Source organism: Dipteris shenzhenensis, chromosome 7, assembly GCF_047967505.1.
Source record: "Dipteris shenzhenensis isolate YYH24624 ecotype China chromosome 7, Dip_SZ_1.0, whole genome shotgun sequence".
NCBI lineage: Eukaryota > Viridiplantae > Streptophyta > Polypodiopsida > Gleicheniales > Dipteridaceae > Dipteris > Dipteris shenzhenensis.
This window is the reverse complement of record NC_141602.1, coordinates 26,350,369-26,373,388: the sequence shown is the minus strand read 5'-3', so window position 1 is coordinate 26,373,388 and position 23,020 is coordinate 26,350,369. Positions and strand designations below refer to the sequence as shown.

General features: G+C 42.1%; 1 protein-coding gene across 1 annotated transcript; it reads left to right on the top strand.

The window, feature by feature from the left end:
• Positions 1–13,630: 13,630 nt before the first annotated feature.
• LOC147900158 (calreticulin-1-like) lies at positions 13,631–22,308 on the top strand. Its single transcript, XM_087376593.1, is given in 11 exon segments — positions 13,631–13,730; positions 14,386–14,493; positions 14,644–14,836; positions 14,952–15,210; positions 15,476–15,532; positions 15,771–15,818; positions 15,921–16,007; positions 21,681–21,738; positions 21,995–22,062; positions 22,139–22,261; positions 22,264–22,308. Coding segments are annotated over 11 exon segments (1,146 nt in total).
• The last annotated feature ends 712 nt before the right edge of the window (positions 22,309–23,020 follow it).

Sequence of the window (23,020 nt, the reverse complement as noted above, 5' to 3'; positions counted from 1 at the left end):
TTCAATTGACCAATGTAGTGGTTAGATTGCATGTTGTCGAAAACACTTTGACTATGATATGTTCGTTTTTTTTAAAGCATGGATATGATCATGACTACAATATGCATTTTTACATCTTTAGTATATGCTTGAAGGATTGTACTTGTGGTATGACAAGAATAACACCATATCTATAGTGTTTTGAGGTTTGGGTGAAGATTCTATGTTGGTGTTGTATTTTTGGTACTATGTGGTTGGTAAGTGTTTGTACGGACATTGGAGACAAACCTAGAGGGTATGGGGTGGAAGAATCAAAAGGGTGCACAACACCATTTCTCTAGGAAAGGTTATATCATGAAAGGTCATTGGAATCAAGCTTGAAACTATAAGCTCATAGGTTTGAACTCCAGATTAAATCATACTCATTCAAAAGTAGGGGTATTTTAATTCCCCTTTTGGAAAAGTTTTAACAAGTTTACAATAACAGGAGGGGATTTTAATTCAAATTTAGAAAAAAATCCATTTGTTCATAAGTAAAGAGGGGTAGTTTTATTGGGGACAATATTTTAGTTCAAGGGTTTCTTTAATACCCCTTGAACGCACGTGATACCTAGGATTTCTTAGTGGTGCACCCCCTGAGCTTGGGGTGGGAACCTTCCATTCCAACCACCAATGGAGGGAGGAAGAAAACCATTATTTTAATGCTTGAGCCTCCTCATTGGCCAAGTGCTTAATCCATATTGTTAAGCCCCTAATATAAAAGGCCCTTTTTGAGTTCATATTTCCCCTTATGGGATGTGAGTGTTTGTTGTGTGTTCTTGAGGGTGATCTATACTCCGACACCTTGCATTTTGGGGAACTTGCGGACCATGATCATGAGTGCCACTGAATGCAATTGTTAGTGATGAGTCTTAAGCTAAGTCATGGAGAGAAGGGGGAGACGAGATGGCAATGATTTGAGCAAAAACAGGGCACGTGTTGTGACTACGAACACACAATCAAAAATGGCAGAAACTAGAAATGCTTGTCCACAGTCTTCAAGATGAGTTGTGACTAGGCAAACTGTGGATGCATCGAGTCATGCCCATGGCAGTATTCATATGCTTGATAATGTTACTGGGGTTGAACAAGGAGTTGCATAAGAGGATCTCAATGCTGAAATGGGCACTACCCCAACGCTTCATCCACCCTATGAGGTTGTTAACCAAGATACAAGGAGAGGATTTATGAAGGTGTCACAATCCTCTCAAAGTCGTATTCCACATGCACAGGGGGGAAATGTAAGTGACAGATCCAGAATGGGACTTTGTCATTAATGTTTGAGTGTTGCAAGTATTATGGAATACAAAAATCAAGGGGAGCACCTTGCATAAGGGATCACTTGCTTGGTGACTCAAGAAAGAGCATTCAGGGTTGTGTGGCCCAAGAGATGTTGCAACAGCTCTCACCTTGACAGAGAAGTTGCAATCTTCTGATAAAATCCAAAGAAGATCAATTTGGAAAAGCCAAGGTGTAAGTCGAGTAGAGTCTATAAGCACACATGATGATGGAAGTACAAGTGTTGCATGCTCCCATGCTAGAACTCCTTGTGTGGACACTAACATGCAAGATAGATCTCCACCTATGGCTCGCAAAGCTAGATTGGCAACTATGACTCCTAATTTCAGGCAACCCATGATAGTTGAGAGCATCCAAATTCAAGATTTGGAGAATGCATAGATGTACTTTGGTAGATCAATCTTGCGGTCAGGATATCCACTGAGTATGGTCGATAACGATGATATGAGAGCTGCATGGAATTGCATTGCTAACTATGGATCCTCTATGGACCTGGCTTCAATCCCCTTTCATACCACACATTGCATACAACATTGTTAGACAAGGCATATGCAGAAAAGAAAAATCGCATAAATCATTTTCAAGCAACTGTATAACACCGAATGCAGAATTGTCTCACATGGGTGGACAAGCATAAAACACCATGCTTTATTGAATGTGATGGTTATATTGTCATGTGGGGAGGCCTTCCACACATCAATTGATGCCTCACATGTAAATAATTTGGGGACATATATATCTGGTGTATTATCAAAGGTTATAATAGAGTTAGGCCCTAAAATTATTGTACATGTTATCATGGTGGATAGTGCCAAGAGTTGTAAAATGTGGTTAGAATATTGCAAAGGGAGTATACCAATCTCTATATGCATATGTGTGCTGTACGCATAATTTAAATATTGGTATAAACGAGTGCCATGGTTCAAAGAGATTGTTTGTGAGGCTCGAGACATCATGAAGTTAATACGATCAAAGAATCTTTATGTCTCGTGATGTTCTACCATGTTGCAATTGCTGACAACCATGAGATTTGCCTCGTACTTCTATAATTTGCAATCCTTGATGAAGAGTAGGAGTTTTCTTATAGAGACATTTCATTGTGATGCATTTGAACAATGGATGCCAGAGTTGATCGATAGGGCAACACATGAGAAAATGCATGACCTGAAAGAAACATTGGTATCCCCTACATTATGGAAATGGTTTGAGGATGTTGCTAATGTTAGGAACCTGTATTATATGTGCTTAGGGATTTGGACTCATAGGCTCCAACAATCAAAAAAGCATGGATGCACTTTTGGAGTATTGAGCAAGCTCTTATTGTGAGAAATCCCCCTGCTCGCCTAGGCCAAGAGAATGAGAGAAGAACATTTAATGCTACAAAATGCAAGGAATTATGACAATTGTTTAGGACTCAATGGGAGCAAGCTCCCACTTTGCATAGTGTTGGTTATCTTTTAGACCCCGAGTGGTGGAATATGAAGCTCGAATAGATCCCAATTGTTATGCATGACTTTCATAAGGTCGTGTGACAATATTATCCCCAAAACCATGAGTTTGCAAAGTGTTTTAACGGAGTTAGCCAACTATCGATGCAAGTAGTGGTTGTTTGCACCGAGAGATGTTCAAGCATTGGAAGAAACTACATCGACTTGGAAATGGTGGATGATGAATAGTGACACATGTAAGTTTCTACCCCCGATTGCAATGAGGGTTCTTTCTTAGACATGCTCAAACTTGGGCTCAAAAAAAGAAATTGGAGTCATTATAAGTACATTCATAGTACTTTATGAAATGGGTATGAAATAGACTTTTAGAGGATCAGGCTGAGAAGCAAGTGTAGATCTATGCCAATATAAAATCTTAAAAACAATAGGAGATGTGGGATATGAGGAGAAAGTTCCAAAATGGACCTATGATATCCCACCTAATGCTATCCAACCTAAAGCAACCCCATCGTTGCAGATTCTAGAACCCCAAGAAGAGGATGAGGAAGGGACTGATGGTGCAATATTTGAGGAGGATAGCGATGAGGAGGATGAATTGGATGAAGATGAAGGAATATTCACCTTCCACATGGGTCTGAACATGAGGACATTGATGACAAACATGATGAGGATAGTGATTTGTGAATTGTGGCAATGATGGCAATGATGATGATAGTCTCATTGTATTCTAAATGTAGTCTTGTTTTTTTATATCCTGGATAGTCATGCATGGTCCACATCAAAATTCCCCTGATGGAAATGTCTGTGGCTCGCCTTGGAGCTCTAAAAATGTCAAAGACACGTACGGCCCTCAATAGGGTCTAGAGCTCCTCAATCAAGGATGCCATGTACACGTCCATATTCTTGGCCTTATACTTCCTCGCACAAGTAGGGCAATCATGAGGTGTCCCTTAAAACCTATTGCAATTTGCATATCCAAGAAACCTTAAGAATGAGATACTAATTAAAATAATTAGGAACAAGATACTAAGAATTAGGAATGAGATAGTAAGAATTAAAACAATTAGAAATGAGATACTAAGAACGAGAAACTTTAAAACAATTAGGATCCAAACATGATTTGCACTAACCTCATCAAGGCGGAGATTGCTGACCAGCCATACTTTGCTTGTAAATTCAAGATTGAGAGGCAAGCTCATAGTTTTGTCATCCTTGCACCATCATACAAGCGTGTTGATGCGCATCACGGAATCATGCTCAGACATCTTTCTCCCATCTTCGGTCATTCCTCCAAAAATAGAATCCATCATGTCTGCCATACCCTTGTCCTCCTCTAGAGGATCATCTGACTCGAAGTGTGGTGGTGGTGCATGTGCTCCCTTGCTGCTCTCCTCATCTTGTATAATGATGCAAGGTTAGTGTGTGCAATATGCACGCAATATAAATATTCATGAATTACTCAAATACCATTGGATAACCGATGATGCACTAGCATGATGACCAATCTCCTCTACTGGTGGCACCTCTCCATACATCTGCAAGTGGCACATGACAATACGGTGCTGATGGCGAACCTCTCGCCTGCAATGCGTTCAAAGACAAGGCAATCTCTCACGAAGCTACTCCCCATTCCCAAGAGGTGGTCCCCATCCAATGAGCTGTCACCACTTCCTCTCCACCTGAACGCATCCAAAACCATCCCATAGAGTCAAGTCAAATACCCAAATTTTCAATAATTTCTCCAAAACCCCCAAAACCCAAACCCCCTTAAACCCCCCAACACCACCTTAAACCCCCTAAATCCCCTCAGAGCCCCTTAAACCCCCCTTGAAATCCCCAACACCCCCTAAACCCCCTTAAACCCCCCCTAAATCCCCCCAAACCCACTACCCCCCCCCCCCCCCCCCGAATTCCCTAAACACCCCAAACCCTAAACCTTAAACCCCCAACACCCCATTAACCCCCTAAATCCTCTCAAACCCCCTTAAATGTCCCCAAAATCCCCTGAACCCCCCCAAACCCCAAACCCCCTAAACCTCCGCAAAACCGCCAAAACCCCCTTGAACCCCCCAAACCCCCTAAACCCTAAACCTTCAGAATCTCCAAACCCCCCGTAAACCCTTGTTTTGTCAGTCTGGGTGTTGGTATATACTAACACCCATATTGATGCTCTTTTCTATACTGACACCGATACCATTGGTTATACAAACGATATCAGAGAAAAAAAACTTGTGCCCCCCCTTTTCGCGATGCCATTTGTGTTTCGCTTCCTTGCATCCTCCCTCCTAGCTTTTAGCTCGCGATCGCACTCCATACTTGCCTCCTCAATCCTCCCTCCTCTCTTCCCCTCCCACCTCTCCATCCTCTCCTACATTCTCCCTCTCCACCTCCAAGACTTACAAGAGCTCCCTCTCCCTCTCCACCTCCTCATCTCCTTCTATTTCAAGTTTTTTTTGTTGCCTTGTCTTTCCTTTATGTTTCCTTCTCCCTCTCCTCTAGTTTCCTCCCTTTCTCTTATTTTTCTTTCCTCCTTTCCTTTCTTTCCCTTAAAACTATGAAAGAAAAGAACAATGTATGAAAAAAAAAGCATGAAAGAGAGGAGTAGGAAAGCTTTACCTCTTGTTTTCATACTTTGCATTTGTTTGTAGGCTTCTCCTTGTCTCCTCTCCATTCCTTTGGTGTGTTGCTTCTCCAAACTCCTCCTTTAACTAACTAGTTTTCTTTAAAATTGTATATTTCCTCTCTTTTATAGGGCAAAAAACTAGAAACCCTGCTCGGGATCATCCGTGGTCACGCCTGAGACACGTACTCTCTAGGTAAGAACGTGCTTTGTCTCCCTCTTGTTTTCCTTTTCGTGCATACATTGGTAGCTAGCACCTTAAGCTCTAGGTGCAGTGATGGGCATAGGAACCCTTACCCCTTTTCTCCTCCCCTCCTCTGTTTCACTTTCTTCTTCTCTTTTTACCTTCTCTCTTTTATTCCTCTCTTCTCTTTTCTATTCTCCCTCGTCTCCCTCTCCTACTCCTCTCTTATTCTTTTTTCTATTCTTTTAGCCTCTATTATTCTTTTACTCCTCTGCTACTCTATTCATTTACTCCTCTCTTATTCTTCTTTCTCTTATCTTATTCCCTCTCTTTTATTCCCTCTTCTCTTATTCTTCTTTCTCTTATCTTATTCCCTCTCTCTTATTCCCTCTTCTCTTATTCTTTTAGCCTCTATTATTCTTTTACTCCTCTGTTACTCTATTCATTTACTCCTCTCTTATTCTTCTCTTATTCCCTCGCTTTTATTCCCTCTTCCTCTCTTCTCTTATTCTTTCTTCTTCCTTCCTTTCTCTTCTTTCTTCCTTCTTCTCACCCTCTACTTCTTTCTCCTCCTACTCTTTCTTCTTCTTCTCTTCTTATTTATCTCTTATTATTCCTCTTCTCCTCTTCACTTTCTCATCTCCTTATTCCTTTCTTTCTTTCTCTCTTTCTCACTCTTTTCTCTTATTGCTCTTCGTTCTCTTTTTATTCCTCTACTTCTTCTCTTCCTACTCTTTCTTCTTCTCTTCTTATTCATCTCCTTCTTATTCCTCTTCTCCTCTTCACTTTCTCATCACCTTCTTATTTCTTTCTCTCCTCCCTCTCTCTTCTTATTCCCCTTATTTCCCCTCTTTTAGCTCTGCTTCCTCTCCTCTTTTCCTCTTTCTCTCCTCTTTTTCTCTCTTTCTCACTCTCCTCTTCTTATTCTCTTCTCCTCCTCTCTTCTCCTCTCTTCTCCTTCTTTCTTCCTTCTTCCTTTTCTTCTTTCTCCCTTCTTCTTATACTTATTCCCTTCTTATTCTCTCCTTCTTTCTTTCTATCCTCTTCTTTTGGCTCTCTTCCTCTCCTATTTTCCTTTCTTTTGGCTCTCTTTCTCTCATTCTTTCTCTCTTTCTCCCTTCTTCTTCTTATTATTCCCTTCTTATTCTCTCCTTCTTTCTCTCTTCTCCTTCTTTCTTTCCCTCTTCTTCTTTCGGCTCTCTTCCTCTCCTCTTTTCCTTTCTTTTGGCTCTCTTTCTCTCCTTCTTTCTTTTCCTCCCCTCTTCTTATCTTCTTCTTCTTTCCCTCTTTTCTATTCTCCCTCTTCTTGTCCCCTTCTTCGTTCCCTCTTATTCTTGTTTCTCTCCTCTTTTTCTTTCTTGTTTTTCGTCTTCTTTCTCCTCCTTCTCCTCTTCTTTTCTCCTCCTTCTCTTCTTCCTTTTCTTTCTACTTATTCCTCTCTTCTTATTCCCTTCTCTCTCTTTCTCTCCTCTTTTCTGTCTCTCTCTCCTCTTTTGGCTCTCCTTCCTCTCCTCTTTTCCTCTCTCGCGGCTCTCTTTCCCTTCTCTCTTTCTCTCTTTCTCTCCTTTCTTTCTCTCTTCTTATTCCTCTTACCTCTTCTTATTTCTCCTCTTTTGGCTCTCCTTCCTCTCCTCTTTTCCTCTGTCTCGACTTTCTTTCTCTCCTCTCCTCTTTCTCTCTTTCTCTTTCTCACTCTCCTCTTCTTATTCTCTTCTCCTTCTCTTTTCTCCTTCTTTCTTCCTTCCTCCTTTTCTTTCTTTCTCCCTTCTTCTTCTACTTATTCTCTCTCTCTCTCTCTCTCTCTCTCTCTCTCTCTCTCCTATTTCCTTCTCCCTCTTTTCCTCTCTCTCTCTCTCTCTTTCTCTCCTCTCTTCCTCTCCTCTTTTGACTCTCCTTCCTCTCCTCGTTTCCTTCTCTTGAGTCTCTTTCTCTCCTCTTTTCTCTTTCTCTCCTCTTTCGGCCCTCCTTCCTCTCCTCTTTTCCTCTCTCTCTCTCTCCTCTCTTCCTCTCCTCTTTTGACTCTCCTTCCTCTCCTCTTTTCCTCTCTCTCTGCTCTCTTTCTCTCCTCTCTTTATATCTTCTTTATTTTTTCTTTTCCATCTTCTTTCTCCTCCTTCTCTTCTCTTATTCTCCTCTTTCCCTCTTCTTTTTTATCCTTGTTTATTCCTTCTTCCTTTTTCTTTCTTTCTACTTATAGTCCCCTCTTCTCCTTTCTTCAATCATTTTTCTCCTTCCCTCCTCTCTTCTTTCCTCTTCTCCTCTCTTCTCTCATTCCTTCTTCTTCCTTTCTTTCTCTTCTTTCTTCCTTCTTCTCATTCTCTACTTCTTTCTCTTCCTACGCTTTCTTCTTCTCCTCTTCTTATTCATCTCCTTCTTATTCCTCTTCTCGTCTTCACTTTCTCATCTCCTTCTTATTCCTCTTTTCGCCTTTCCGCATTTTTGTATTTCCGTGTTTTTGTGTTTTCATCCTTCTACGTTTTCGTGTTTCTGCCTTTCCACTTTTTTGCATTTTTGTCTTTCTATTTTTTTGTGTTTTCGTCTTTTCATCTTCTGCGTTCTCGTCTTTTCGCTTTTACATCTTTTCTCTCATTCCACTTGTCCTCTCTTTCCATTCCTCATTCCTCTCATTTTGCCATTCCTCTCTAGTATTTCTTCCGCATGTAATTATTTATTGGTTTTGTGTTTGTGTTTGTTTCATTTTTTGTATTTGTGTTAGTCTAATCCCGTTAAATTAGCCATGTCGTCACGTCACACGTACGGAGAGAAAACTCTTGGTGATTATGGGACTACTCGTAGGAAGAGAGAGCATGGGCTCTACTCTCCAGAGGACTTCAATTCCACTCGATCAACTCCTCAGGGAGTTACCCCTTGGGAGACTCCTTTTACTAGGAGCATATGGCTTTGTCAGGAGTCCTAATGAGTTTGTTGCATCCATGAGCGATGCGGCGGTAGAGAGATACTTTGCTCTTCTCTTGGGACGATGTGGCGGTAGAGAGATACTTTGCTCTTCTCTTGTCCCAGAGGACCTCCATTGTTCCGTCTCCTGCACCCCTAGGGGTGGATCGGGACCATCGACGGCTTTTCCTACTAGATAGTTGTCCCCTCTTGCCACTTTTGAGGGATCATCACCCGGACTAGAAAGAGTAGGAAAGGTCAAGGCTGTTGTGGTGGCACGGGAGATGTAGACAAGTCTACACACTCTTAGTGCTCCACGTCTCCCCCCATTCATGAGACACAGTTCTAGTCTGGTTCCTTGCCCACCCCTCTCATAGGCCACAACACCTCTGCACCCCTCACTCTACTAGTCCCGCTCCACCTCTCGCTCTAGCCCACTACTCCCACTCCACACTCTACCCAAGGACCTCTAGTACCTCGTGAACACCGTTGGAGAAGTTGTAGAGGATAACCAAGGGAGGAAGGTCATAACTACATGAGGAGGTTGATGAGCACGCACTTCCCCAAGGATATATTGAAACTTTGGAATCAAAAGGACCAAAGAGCCAAGGATGCCATCACAGAGGCCCTAAGGCAACAATTTCCCAACCCTCGTGGGTATGAGTTTGAGCGAAGTGCCATGCTTACGGGCATGGGAGAGCTCCTAAGGTCTTGTAAATACAAATTGGAAAGCTGATAAGAAAGGTAAGAATAAGCCAGGGTGGGTGGATTCGAAAGATTGGAAGAAAGTGAAGAAAGACTTCAAGGAGAATCCAAATATACGTTCATGACTTAGCGAAGGGCGGCGAGGAGACACTGAGACCATAGGTCCTTCGCACCTTGAGAGCGATGGCAGACTAGCCAACGGAGCATGGGTGCTAAGTATTTATTTATCTTCTACTAAATATCTAACATGTTTAGCCATTCAAATGGTTTGTGATTTATATCTAACTCCTTGAATTTGGATCCACAAGAATCTATGATGGGTAGGCCTCTAGACGACGATGAGTACAGAAGGATGTTCACGGTTGGAGCCATGCCTTGGTTCAAGGAGACGGAGCAAGAAGGACATGTAATTGATTGGAAAAAGGTGGCGGAGCATCATGTGAGTATACCCTAATCATCATCATTGTCATTTGAGTATCATCATTGTCTTACAATCAATGCTCTTATCTTATTTTCTAACTTGTTTCGTTCTTATTGACGCAACTTTGTCCCATCCAAAGATCCAAACTTGAAGATTGGATCTCAATAAGAAGATGCAGAGAGGCTTAAGTCTAGAGGAGGGAAAGGGATTAGGGCTAAGCAGAGAGCACAAGGAGGGCGAGAAGGACAAGGAGGAGGAGGAGTAATATTTAATAGGATAGGACATTTTGTCGTTTTGTATTTCAACACTTTTGCCATTTTGTAGCGCAATACTTCGGTAGATTTGCCATTTTGAACTTCGGCACTTTTGTCATTTAGTAGACCTTTTTTGTAACATTGTAACATGATTTTGCATACCTCTTTTGTAACATTTTAACATGATTCTAATGGGGGCAAAAATTTGTGGGGCAAGATGGGGCTAAAACAAGCCCCATGCTGCCCCATCAGAAAAAAATAATTTTGTCAAAGCGTTAGTATATACCGATGCTTATATGGGGCTTATATCAACACTATAATGCTGGGATATATCGACACTGAGAACACTCAATTATTACTGACGGCCCTCTTGATGATGATACCGATGCATTCTTTGCAATGCACTCATCGACGGACACTCTGACACTTTTCCCTTGTTTAAAAATAAAATCTTTGTATTTAGCGTCGATATCACTGTCAGAAAACGGCGCGCGTCTTATAGTGTTTAAACATGGATACATTCATGTGTATCACCATTGATGGCATTGATCAAAACAAGACAACATTGCCAAAATACAAGTGCACCCTTAGGGACTAAACACTAACTTGTGTGTGAGTACATGGATATCCATGTATTTTTACATATGTGGGTTGATGGTTGCATGAGCACGATAGTAACCAGGTGGCAATATCCACCAGGAAGGCAATACAAAAGGTCAAAGATGCATATGAGTGTTTACCTTGCATCTTCTGTATATAGGCTTATAATTGCTCGAGAGAAAACAAAAATAGAGACATATTTGAGTTGTGTTCTATCCTAGTTCATTTAAAAATATTTGAAGAAGTACTAGTGGCCACACACATGAAGACATAGAATTCAAGGAGTGTTGTAAATATAGAGGATATGCTAGCTCGAATTCGGGAAAATTTTGGAGGTTCTCAAAAGGAAGAATTAGAAGTGGTATTGTACAGAGGATAGCATATTGAAGAACATTCATAGAGCTACATTATGATGCACTAATAGGCCACATACTTTAGGTTTAGCATCCATACCCAACACTCTAGTGATGCAATTGAAGCACTACTCGACTTAACATTTGTTCTTGCAAAAAAAAAAGCACTTGACATGGGATGAGATAAAAGGCTTGCATGCCTTCATTTCATATGTTAGAAGTATGATGCAAAAATATTCTCCAGTCATATAAAATATTGTCCAAATCATCAAGTTAAATAAATCCCTTTTTGAATTTTTAAAAGGACAATGAAACTATTATTAATTGAATACTTAAATCTACCAAACGAGATGAGTAAAAAGGAGTTGATTTCTTAGAGAAATCATGACATGGTGGATGATATCAATATAGTTGAAGACAAGTGAGACAAATGGCTAGGAAAAGGAATACTTATCAAAGATTTTGAACTTATTGGTTAAGAACAGTTGCATCTTGTAGATACTAGCAACTTTGGTAGGTTTACTTGGTCTAATAGGCAGGTTGGAATTGTAGCAGAGAAGCTAGACCAGATAGAGTCCATACTTCCAACTTTTTTAGGTGAAAAGGCTTTGAAGATCACCAATAAGAACTTTTCATCTCTTCTATAGTCAGACCACAAACCTCTACTAATTGATTTTGGTGATGATGATTCAAGGTTGAACCCTAAAATCTTTTAGCTTGAAGCTATTCAATTATAGATTACTAAGATTTAGAAGAATTCTTTTAGGTGCTTTCTATGATTACTTTGGTACATGGAGTTGATAAAGTTTCCTATTTGAACCTACAAGCTAGGGATGGAGAGAGCAGGCTTTGAAGATAATTGTCCCTAGGAGTCTATTAGGTCCCTTGCTTAGCCCATGATCTAAAGACTCATAATTGGGTTATAATTTGATCGAGGGCCTATCCCCATCTACCTATTCTAATGGCCCTTAATCTCAACAAACTATTCCATAGATATAACTTGACCTAAGGAGAAACAAAATTGAGATGGCCTTTCTTTTTCAATGGAGAAATTTAATTGATTTATTACGTGGGGCGGTGGACATAGGCCCAACCAAGATGAAGTCAAGAGATAGCTTCAAATTTTAATTGATTTCTTAGGTGGAGAGGTGCATAGGTTTTTGGCCTGCCATGGGTAGGCCTTAGTGAAGGCCGTGGTTTTGAAATGGGAAAAATAAAATTATTGCTATTATTTATGCTCTCTTCTTAATTTGTGGTTGGTGCACTTGTAGAGTATTGATGATTTGGGTCCCCTTGTATGACTTTTGGGCCATTCGCATTTACTCCTCTTTGCACACTCTTAATCTCCTTCCTTTTCACTCTGCGGCCTCCAATTTTATGCTCTCTCTAAGCAATTCACTCACACACAGGCATGCCTAATGAATGATGGATATATCATTCAACTTGTTTTAATAGGTTACATGAAGATGTTGTGAAATAAGTTTAGTAAAAGGGTTTCAAATTCTTACCCTCATATATAAGAGGGAAAGGACCCCTTCCCTTATAAATAGAGAGATGTCCTCCTTAATCACTCTTCCCCCCCCCCCCCTTCTTGCCTTTCACCCCCGCCCCCCCCCCCTTCATTTTTCACTGATTATTGCACTTTTAATTTCTTTTCAATGTGGGGGGACCTATTCCCACTAGCGCTTAAGAAGTGTGTGCTCCAATTGGGATTAAGGAGTGTGTGAATAATTCAAAAATTGGATTTATAGGGGATATAGGTTTCTTTTCAATGTGAGGGGATCTATTCCCACTAGTGCTTAAGAAGTGTGTGCTCCAATTGGGATTAAGGAGTGTGTGAATAATTCAAAAATTATGTTAAATATCTTAAAGAACTTCAAGCTCTCAATTTATGGATTTTTAAATAAGACGAAAGACTAGAAAATGAGGGTTCAGTTTATGCGAGATTCTTGTTAGTTTTTTAAAAGGGTCAAGGTCAATTCATAACTATACAATATGGATACTTGTTTGAAAGACCTTGAAAACGAGACTATTGTGATCTTCAGTCAAAGGATGGACTTAAGAGTGTAAAAATAAATCATGTAAAACTAAGAAACAATGGAAGAAGTGGCATGAAGGTTCAAACGCACTTTTCTATTCGAATCAAGGTTTTGGGAGAGCTACAAACCGACAATTAAAGGCAAGCAATGGTAGTTGATCGATGTAAGATTGCAACTGAGCACAAAGGTTCGAATGCTTAGCGAAAGCATCGACAAGTGTTTTATCGAAGGGTCAAACAAGTGTTCAAACCTTATAGCAACTAATGAGCCGATTGATCAAGGTTCCAGTGAAGAACTCCATGAATCCACTTGCGCAACGTGTGGGTAAATGGTTAAACCCTGGTGTTACTGTGGTTTAAACACATTGCTTGGAGAGGCATAGGGAAAGAAGTGAGACTCTTGTTTTCTTGACTTTGCAAGACCTTTCTATCAACATAGCCTCCTCCTCACCCTAGAAGCTATGGCATTTGCTCCTCAGTTGTTCTTCTCTCCCAGCCTCCTTGTTGGGATCTCAAGAAGTGGGACTGTTGTTTTCTTGCATCCTCCTTGCTGGGATCTAAAGAAGTGGGACTCTTGTTTTCTTGACCTTGCAAGACCTTTCCATTGCCATAGTTTCCCCCTGCATGCATGCAGGGATTAAACTGATGGTGGTCAAACCTTGGGACCAAACGTTGAACCCTGTAAACCTTGATGCATCTGAAGATGGTTAAACGTTGCCATCTACAAAGAAGTGTGACTCTTGTTTTCTTGACCTTGCAAGACCTTTCTATCGCCATAGCCTCCTCCTCAAAGCTATGGCAATTGCTCCTCCTCCTGGTGTTCTCTCCCTTCTCCTCTTTTCTTCTTCCATCCTCCTCAGCTCTGCCGATATCTTCTTCCAGGAGCAATTCCAAGGTGCACCCCCTCCTGCTTGTTTGGAATTTTCTGTCTTTAGCTTGTCTGCACTTGTCCCAGGTGGTTGTCGGTAGAAAAATCCCATGGCATTCGATTCAGCTCGTTTCTGTAGTTTTCTCTGCTCGTTATTAGAACTAGGGAGCATTTGCTGAATTGCTTGCTGATTGAAATTGGTGCGGTTATGTGGTGGCTGCTTCATTTCGTATTTTCCACTGTTTTTTGCGGTTATGTGGTGACTGCTGCATTTCGCATTCAGGAAACTTAGCTGAGATAGTAAAAAACCGTTGTCTTGTATCTTGCTTGCTATGATCTACCTGACTCCCATTTGTAAATTCGCCTTCCAATGTCAATCAGGCGTTGTACATAGAAGGCATTAAATGCCGTTTTTGATACAGGCCCATCAGCACATCGATTGTTAAGCTGTATTGCAATCTAGGATATGCTCAAACTTTTGACCCCAAGAATGTCCGTTTGAGTTCGTTGGGTCGTCTGTTGTCTATCCGTTCAGACCAATGCAATGCATGTATCACTGTTTGCAACTTTCACCTCTGCGGCCTTTTGAAATTCAGCTTGGCCTCTCACATCGTCGTGCACAATCTTTGTTGCTCTTGGTGTTGATTTGCATCCCTGCGCTGTATGTGCATAATGAATGAAGATGGCTGGGAAGATCGTTGGGTAAAGTCAGACTGGAAGAAAAGCGATAATGCTGCAGGACATTGGGTGCACACTGCAGGAATATGGAATGGTGATCCAAACGATAAAGGTACTCCACTTGTCTTTTCTTTCTCGCTCTGAACAATTTACTTTCTTTGTATACTATCAAGCTCAAGAACACACATTTAAGAGGACTTTATGATAGTGTTATTGATGTTGTTTTAGTCTCCTTTCTGAAAACGTGATTGCTTCTGAACAGGGATTCAAACAAGGCCCAACTCCCGTTTTTTTGCTATCTCAGCTAAGTTTCCTGAATTGAGTAATAAGGACAAGGATCTTGTGTTTCAGTTTTCTGTTAAGCACGAGCAAGACCTTGACTGTGGCGGTGGCTACCTGAAGTTACTAAGTGGTGACATCAATCAGTCAAGCTTTGGTGGGGAAACGCCGTACAGGTATTTTTATAGTGTTCCATCGTAGCTCTTTGGTTCTGGGAATACCTGTAGAAGTTATCAAGTAGTTATAATGTTCGGGCTCATAAGAGTGACAAATTGCATCTTTTCTTTCCAGTATCATGTTTGGGCCCGACATTTGTGGTTACAGTACGAACAAGGTCCACGTTATTCTTTCATACAAGGGGGAAAATTACCCTATCAAGAAGGACATTCCTTGTGCAACTGACCGGCTGACACATGTGTACACACTTATCATTAAACCTGACAATACATACAGTGTGTTGATAGATAATAAGAAAAGGGAATCAGGTAGTTTATACACGGACTGGGAAATGTTACCACCTGAGAAGATCAAAGACCCCAAGGCTGAGAAGGTGAGGCACTTTTGAGTCTTTGTTAGCATTACTAATAAGGTACCCCCATCTTTCAAAGGGTTTAGGGATTTTTTCCCCCCCCCTTGGCTTGCTTTGTCCCATATTCTTCTTTAGCACCTAATCAGTAGCAATTGACTCTCCTCCATCTGTGCTCGTCATCTGACAAGGGAGTGTGGTGAGCGTTCTTAACTGTCTCGTATCTTTTGCATACTAATGCAAGTTCGTCTCAACTTTTTTTCCCTGGCCATTTGTGATGTTCTTACAGCCGGAGGGCTGGGACGACGAGGAGTTTGTTGATGATCCAGAGGATATAAAGCCTGAGGTGAGCTACATATGGATGTGGGATTTACTGTGACGATTTGTTGATGTTCTTCTCTTTTAGTGAGAATCCAGAGGATTTGAAGTCAGAAGTGCTGTAACTTTCTCACTTACATATTTATTGCAGTATCTGTGGAATATGATGAGACCATTTCTCAAGTTTTTGTCTTCCTATAGTGCCAGCAAGGGTTGTGAGATGCACCCTGATGTTTTTCCCCTCATGTCATGTCTCTTGCTTGTAGGGTTATGATGATATTCCAGCTGAAATAACGGATCTGGAAGCCACAAAGGTCAACTGTCTTAGTACTAATTCACTACACAAATAATGATTATAGTGCATGTTAGAATGATAACGTACGATCAGTTGTGCCAAATTTCTTATGGTAACTCAGCCTGAGGATTGGGATGACGATGAGGACGGCGAATGGAACGCTCCAACTATCCCCAACCCTGAGTACAAAGGTCCATGGTCACCCAAGGTAGGTATTAATGGTTTAAAGTTAAGATTATGGTTGCAGGGGACTTGCACAACAATGCAGTGAATAGAGATCCATGATTATGTGTTGATAATGAGTTACTTCTTTTGTTCTTGTTTACAAATTTGCAGTGCAGACTTATCACAATCCTTTTCAACATAATTTTATGTCTTATATTGTGTTGTGGGGGCTCTGTTTGCTATGTTTTTCATAGTCCTGCTTTGTCAACCCATGTTCTTGCAAGCAAAAAAAAGGGCTTGACCAAGCCACTGGAATGCAGATGTTCACATTCCTTGCTACTGTACCATGACGGCTTTTAATAGCCAGCTTGATCTAACAGCTAGAGCAGCTCCAACTGCACTTAAGTTATAGGTGTAAGAATCTCTCCAGCAATTAAGTAAACATGCAGAAATGCTCTGGATTGTTATCTAGTTGCTACAGAGTCGATAAAGGAATGAACTCAAACATGTGAGCAATTCGGATGCTGCAAACCGCTGCAAAATGTGAGTTCATCCACAATATCATACATTGAGTAGCTTTGACCTCTCAGTCTGCCACCCAGCTATGCTGAGTCATTACACCATGATTCAGCATTGCATGGGCATCGACCGAGATCCTATCTCAGTCAGCGGAGCTTTCTTTTTCAAACAACTGCGGAGGCTACTGTAGCTGTATTAATTTACAAAGGTATTGCTTCATTTCATTGCTTCACATCTTGTGCTTCCATTGTTCAAAGTGCATCAGCAACCATCGCTGCTGCCTGCTCCTTCCACAGGAAGCAAGGTCACACACAAATTTGTTTTCGCTGGACAACACACTGCTTTTCCTTCTCTTTGCTACGAGATTTCACATTATATGCTCAGGAGTCTCTCATACCAAAGGCACTCTCATCACAAGTCGAGGGATACATGAATAACGGTTTTGTCCCTTAAAAAGGTTCCTCCCACATAAGATTTTCTTCCCTTATACAGCTTGAGTCCATGGAATCAAGGTCCAGGCTTTTTCGGACTTAACAAGTCTATACTACTATCTACTTAATTCAGGATCAAGTGGAAAATCTTTGCAAAATCCTGCATCCAAAATGGCAGTACTGTCGGACTTCTGTCAGCTCATCAGCTGACATGCTTCAGGTTCTGTGTAAAACACCTAACATTTCACCCGGATGCTAGCCCCACCCTTGTCTTGATTGTGTATAGCCTGTAGTTACTTGGGGGTTGTCATTGGTCAAAGTCATGAGGGTAGCATACCCTTGCAATGGAATGACAGATCCCGTGGATCATACTACGCCAGCTCTCGCACACAAGTAGATTAAGCCACGCACAAGATTGGAGAAGCACACGACAATGTAGACTGCCACAAACCTCATGAACAATGGGTGGACAAAGGCAACTTTAAAGGTGTTATAAGACCCATCTATTAGAAGCTTTGAGAAAATACAAATTCAGCAATCCATGAAGCACAATGAAAAAGATGCTTGCTGTCCTGCAACCCACCTTTCAGGGTCTCCACTCGCTGCCTAGAGCACCATATAAGGAGGTGCCAACAGCTCATGAGGAGAAGGGGGGTCGTGGTATACAACCAATGGATACGTCATGCCATGAAAATATAAAAGATACTTGCAGGCCAAGCGTTGCAAAAGTGCTATGCCTGGAATGAGTCCTCAAACGATGAGCTTGCTTAAGGAGGGATCTGCTCTGAATGTCTGGATCAATAGGCCTGCCTCTGCCTGGGAGAGGACCACCATGGTCCAAACTAACCTCGCTCAGGTATCCCGTGTGTCATCCGATCCTGCCCAGAGAGTTTCAGATCAACCTCTTTAGCTGTCCCATGTATCCTCTGTGGAATCGGTTCACCACAATCACTTTGGTCCTTGCTATGCATGATGGAGTCTATGGTTTTCAACCTTATGAGTGACTATGATGAGATTGAAACTACTATGTGTTGTGTTATTTAAAGGATGAGTTTGGGCATGTTCCTGGCTCATGTAGATATATAAATTCCTCTAGAAATTGTCTTACCCCTCTAGATTGGCGGTAGAGCCTTCCACATAAAGAACTCTGTCTTACCCCTCTAGATTGGCGGTAGAGGCTTCCACATAAAGAACCGTGTCATCTTCAAACTCTGTCGAAGACCTCCTCATCCTATTGGGTAGGCAAGCACATCCCAGCCAAGCCTGCGTCTTGAGATCTAAGGGAGTAACCCAATGCTCAACCATGAGCAAAAACACAAAAGGGGCCAGGGTGCAGCCCTGCTTCGCTGAATGGGAGAAAGAGAATGCCTCCCTCATGTGACTTGACAACATTTGGATGGAACAGCTTGCATTAGGAGCCGAAACCCCTCTTACACACGACTCTGAGAAACCGAGTGTCCTCATTGTCCCCTCCAAGAAGGTCCAATCCACCCTATCATAGGCTGCCTCAAATCCAAGAGTAGGATCACCTAGGGCTGAGACTTGTGCCGTGATGACTCAGTGGCCTCCTGAAAAGTGAAGATGTTATCCATGATGCTTCTCTCTGGATGAAACTTGTCTATGTGTCGTGGATGATGTCTGGGAGCAACTGCAAATTGAAGACATTGGCCAAGATCTTGTATGTGGTGTCTAGGAGAGTGATTAGGTACCACTATCAAATGTCGATCTGATCTTCCTCTTTTGGGATCAAACAAATCCATCCACGGGCAAGAGAGTCAGGCAATTGTCCGGAGGGAAAAATCTACTGAAAAGCCAAGCACAATGACGGGGCTGGATGTTTCCAAAAATAGAGAAGAACAGTGAGGAGAGGCCATTGTCCATGGGGTATTTTTGCATCGGGAGGGCGTTGTTGGCCTCACGAAGCTGCACATTAGTGAAGGGAGTCTCTAATTGGCTCATCATTTGTGGAGAAATTACTGAAGAAATGTGGGTCAACACCTCTCCCTGGCTGCCCCAACTTTCTTTGCTAGAAGAGCTAGATGATAGAAGGTGGAGATCTCTAGGATCTTCTAGGAACTGGAGTGGAGCTGCCTCCCTCATCTCTCAACCTCTGAAGCTGCGCTTTGGTTGACCATTGAAATAATACCTCATTATCCTATCTCTATGTTGTACCCAATGAACGTGTGAGGAATGGTAAGGGTACTTTGCCTGTCTGGCCTCTATCTCGCGTAGGTTCAATTGTGCAGACTCATATCTGTCAGCCAACCAAGGAGAGGCTCTTGCTCCCTCAACCTTTTTATGGATGCCAAATCACACTAGAGGGCCATCTCCCTCATCTACAGAGCTTGCTTGCACCTTAAGGCCTGGGCTTGCAACTCTGGACTGCTTCTCTGGATAACCTCTATTGTCCAAAGAGCCAACCCATCTTGGAAGCAGGCATCCTCTATGAGCCAAATTTGGGTAATGGCATGTTGTATCTCCTCCTCCTAATGAAGGGCATCCAGAATCCTCACTTCACGTTGGAGATCCCTTGGCATGGCTCCTCCAAGTGTAGAACAAAGGGGGAGTGATGAGTCATCTTTGTGCTCGCTAAAATGCCTATGTACCCACTGCTGTGCAGAGACTATCTGTGACATAGAACCTGTCTAGCCTCTCTAGGAGACTATCACAGCATCATTGGCCGAAGTGAGCCGAGTAAACTCAACTCATGCTATGTGTCTCAACCCAATCCAAGAGTCTACATCAGAGACACGGTTTCTGAGCTGTCGTTGAAAGGGAGCCCTGTGCTGATGACATTGCTAGTGCATATACATTTAGAATCTCAAGATGAGGATCCCCTGGATGAATGCCCATCCACACTGCAAGTGCAGTTGGGATGATTCGTCGCTCTCTCCTTCTCTCCCCATCCTCACTGCAGGAGTTGCAGTTGTGATGATTTCTCCCTCTCTCCTCCTGCCCTCCCTTCCCTCCTTCAGCTCCCTTGAGGGTGTCTACCCCCTCTTCTTCCTCTCCAGCTTCCCTTGAGTGAGTCAGCACCCATTCTCTTGAGCCGTCTCCAAGTCCCATAGTTGCAATGAAAACACGTTTCATATTTTTTGAATTGTTTCGAAACGTTGTCAAAGGTTTGGCTTTTGAAATGCATTTCTTTGGTAGGTGTACTTTGTGCAGAAGAAATTTTTGCCCTTTTGCAGTTCAGATGCTTTGATGAAGCCATCACAATCATATCCTGTACTCATTGCAGCCTTGCAATTTGCTAAAGTGGTTTGTATGTCCATACAACCCGCACTTGCCTTGCCCGTCTTTCTTGCCCACAGCTGAAGGTTTGTGCACTTCTGCATTGAAGCGTTCTTGAGTCCGTATAATTGATGCTTTCCTGGGCTCAGTGCTCACTCTTGAGTCTTGAGGCCATCATAAATCATAATTGAAATGTCATTAGGGCATCATGCATTTAAGGACCTATGCATGTGTTTTTTTATACTAGGCATATAATTTTTTATAAAACAGGTCTCTTGAAAAGTTTTGGTTCGAAATGCATTTGGGAAAAATTCGACACGTTTGTAATGGTTCCAAACGCCTATCTCCCCCCTCCCCTGCCCGCCATCCATAGCACCCTCGTCTCTGCATGCATGTCTGTCTGAGTTGATAAAGTCTTGTCAGAGAGCATGGTGGTGACAGACCTGGCAGCCCTACCAACAGGGTGGGACTAGCTTCACCTTTCAGCACGGCTTCTTAGGTTAAGGGGCAGGATCGTATACTGTGGTCCCTCTGCAAGTTGGGTGGAGTCCTCTGCAGGATTCCTCCCCATGTGCCTACACAGGGGGGCATCTCCATGGGTGTCCTTTTGCATTCTTCTTTGTATAATGTCTCTTTCTCCGATTTTGGACTAGAATATAGGCCATACTTGGGGAAACCTGGGCAGTGGGGTCTTGCAACAGCAATGGTGGGTGGGGGAGGGTGCTAGGTGACTGTGGCCCTAGCTCACCACCCTGCCCTGCTCTCTAGCGGCTAGCAAGCCTTGGCTAGATTGCCAAGCTCCCTACAACAGTGACATTGTCCTGGAAGCCCTAAAACCTCCATCTGCTGGAGGACAAATTATTCAGAGAGAAGGGTAAAGAAGGTAAGGTGGAGGGGCGAGTTGGACCTTTGGCACCCTGTCCTCCATAAGAACTGAGGCTGCTGTCTTGGGGGGCTGCGAAACGATCCCAAACCTGGCACCAATCAAGGAGAGAATACTCCTGTACTCCCGTGACATGCCTGCTAATGGCAAGATCATCAGGTACCTCAGGGTGTCATGGCATGTCTCCATGTCCTCTACAATGAAAACATGGTACCAACTTCCAAGGTATGGAAAAAACCAAGTGTGGTCCGACTCGGAGGTAAGTGGGGGAACTCTGGAGATGTATCTAAGACTCTAGAGTGGACATCTGGATTACAAAGACCCCTCGTCCTTAAATGAGAAGGTCTTCGTGGTATCCTCTTTGTGCAAAAAAATTATGATTTATTTTCAGTTTGGCTTAGTTTCTGAGTTGCAGGAAAAGACCACCTTTCAGAGGGTGAGCTTTTGGTTTTGAATGTTAAAATAAAGTTGTTTTCTGAATGTTTTTCAGTCAAAGGAAAGGGCTCTAGCTAACTTCTTCATTTATAGGCTCGCTTGCAGTTACAATACAGTGTCTAAGTGCTTGTCATTATTTTCTCGAAGAAAGGGATGGCTGCATTTGTTTGCTTCTAGTTGATTACTCATACTAATCTAGAGTACCCATTTGCAGAAATTAAAGAACCCAGCATTCAAGGGAAAGTGGAAATCTCCCATGATTGACAATCCAGGTAGAGCTCGTTGTATGATCCTCCTGTGGAGATATTCTTCAAGTTTTAAAGTAGTTTGAAAGAATAGAATTGCACTTTAGTAAGCTCGAGGTTTTTTTTGGGGAGTGAAAAAGCCACTCGTGGCTTACAGGCAATGGCTATTTCCAAATTTCAATAAGAAGTAAGGCCTGCCCGTCTACATGCATGTGCACCTGCCACCCTGACAAGAGATTATACGAGATGTAGAGTCTCACATATTATCCATATGTTATGACAGATTTTAAAGACGATCCCGAACTCTATGTATTCAAGAACCTGAAGTATGTGGGCATTGAGCTATGGCAGGTATGATTGATTTCTTGATGTATTTTTATAATTGTCTGTGTGTAAGAAAGTGCATGGCTGACTGGCCCAATTGCAGGTCAAAGCAGGCTCAATTTTCGATAACATACTTGTAGCTGATGACCCTGAATATGCCAAGAATTTTGCTAAAGAAACCTGGGAAAAACATAAGCAGGCAAGTAGACGGGCTGCATTAATGTTTTGTTCGAACTCCAATATTTCAATAAAGTGGCTGCTTTTTTCTCATAACAGGCTGAAAAGAAGGCGTTTGCTGAGGCAGAGAAGAAGAAGATAGAGGTGAGATGTCCTACAGTTGGGGATGGTGACTTAACAAGTAAAGGATTTTGGTGGAATACTCATTTAACTTTCTGATTACAGCGAGACATACGATGCTTACAAAAGATGTTGTCTCTCTTAGTACACTGCATTATGCAGAAATTTGAATTAACAATTTGCATATTCAGCACTCATCTTCAGAGACATTTTCCCTAACATCTACAGGATTGTGATGCAAGTCTAATAATAGCGTTTCAATATTTTTTTCATAGGACGTAATGATAAATTCTCTGACTTCGTTCAGATTTTCTGTGCTTGTTCTTTGGGTGAGTACTAATTTTGTTGATTTGATGAAACCTGAGGGCAGGATGATCCAAAGGAGTCTGAAGAAGATGCTGAAGAGGGCACACATGCAAGCTCCTCACTTTATTGAAGCATTTACATCCTCTTTTGTTTGTGAAATTAAGTACTTGGTAGTCATACCACTGTCTCATTTTGTGTACCTGATATTGTCATATATTTTGCAGGATGAGCTGTGATTTCGTAGAAATTTAAGGTGGAAGGAGTGTTATGCTGCCAATAAACTTCTGGCAATTCTCTGCCTTCAACGAAGAAAACTTGATTCCAATCTAACCAGACATGCCAATACTTGATTTTATCAGAGGCACACTTGATTCTAGTCTAA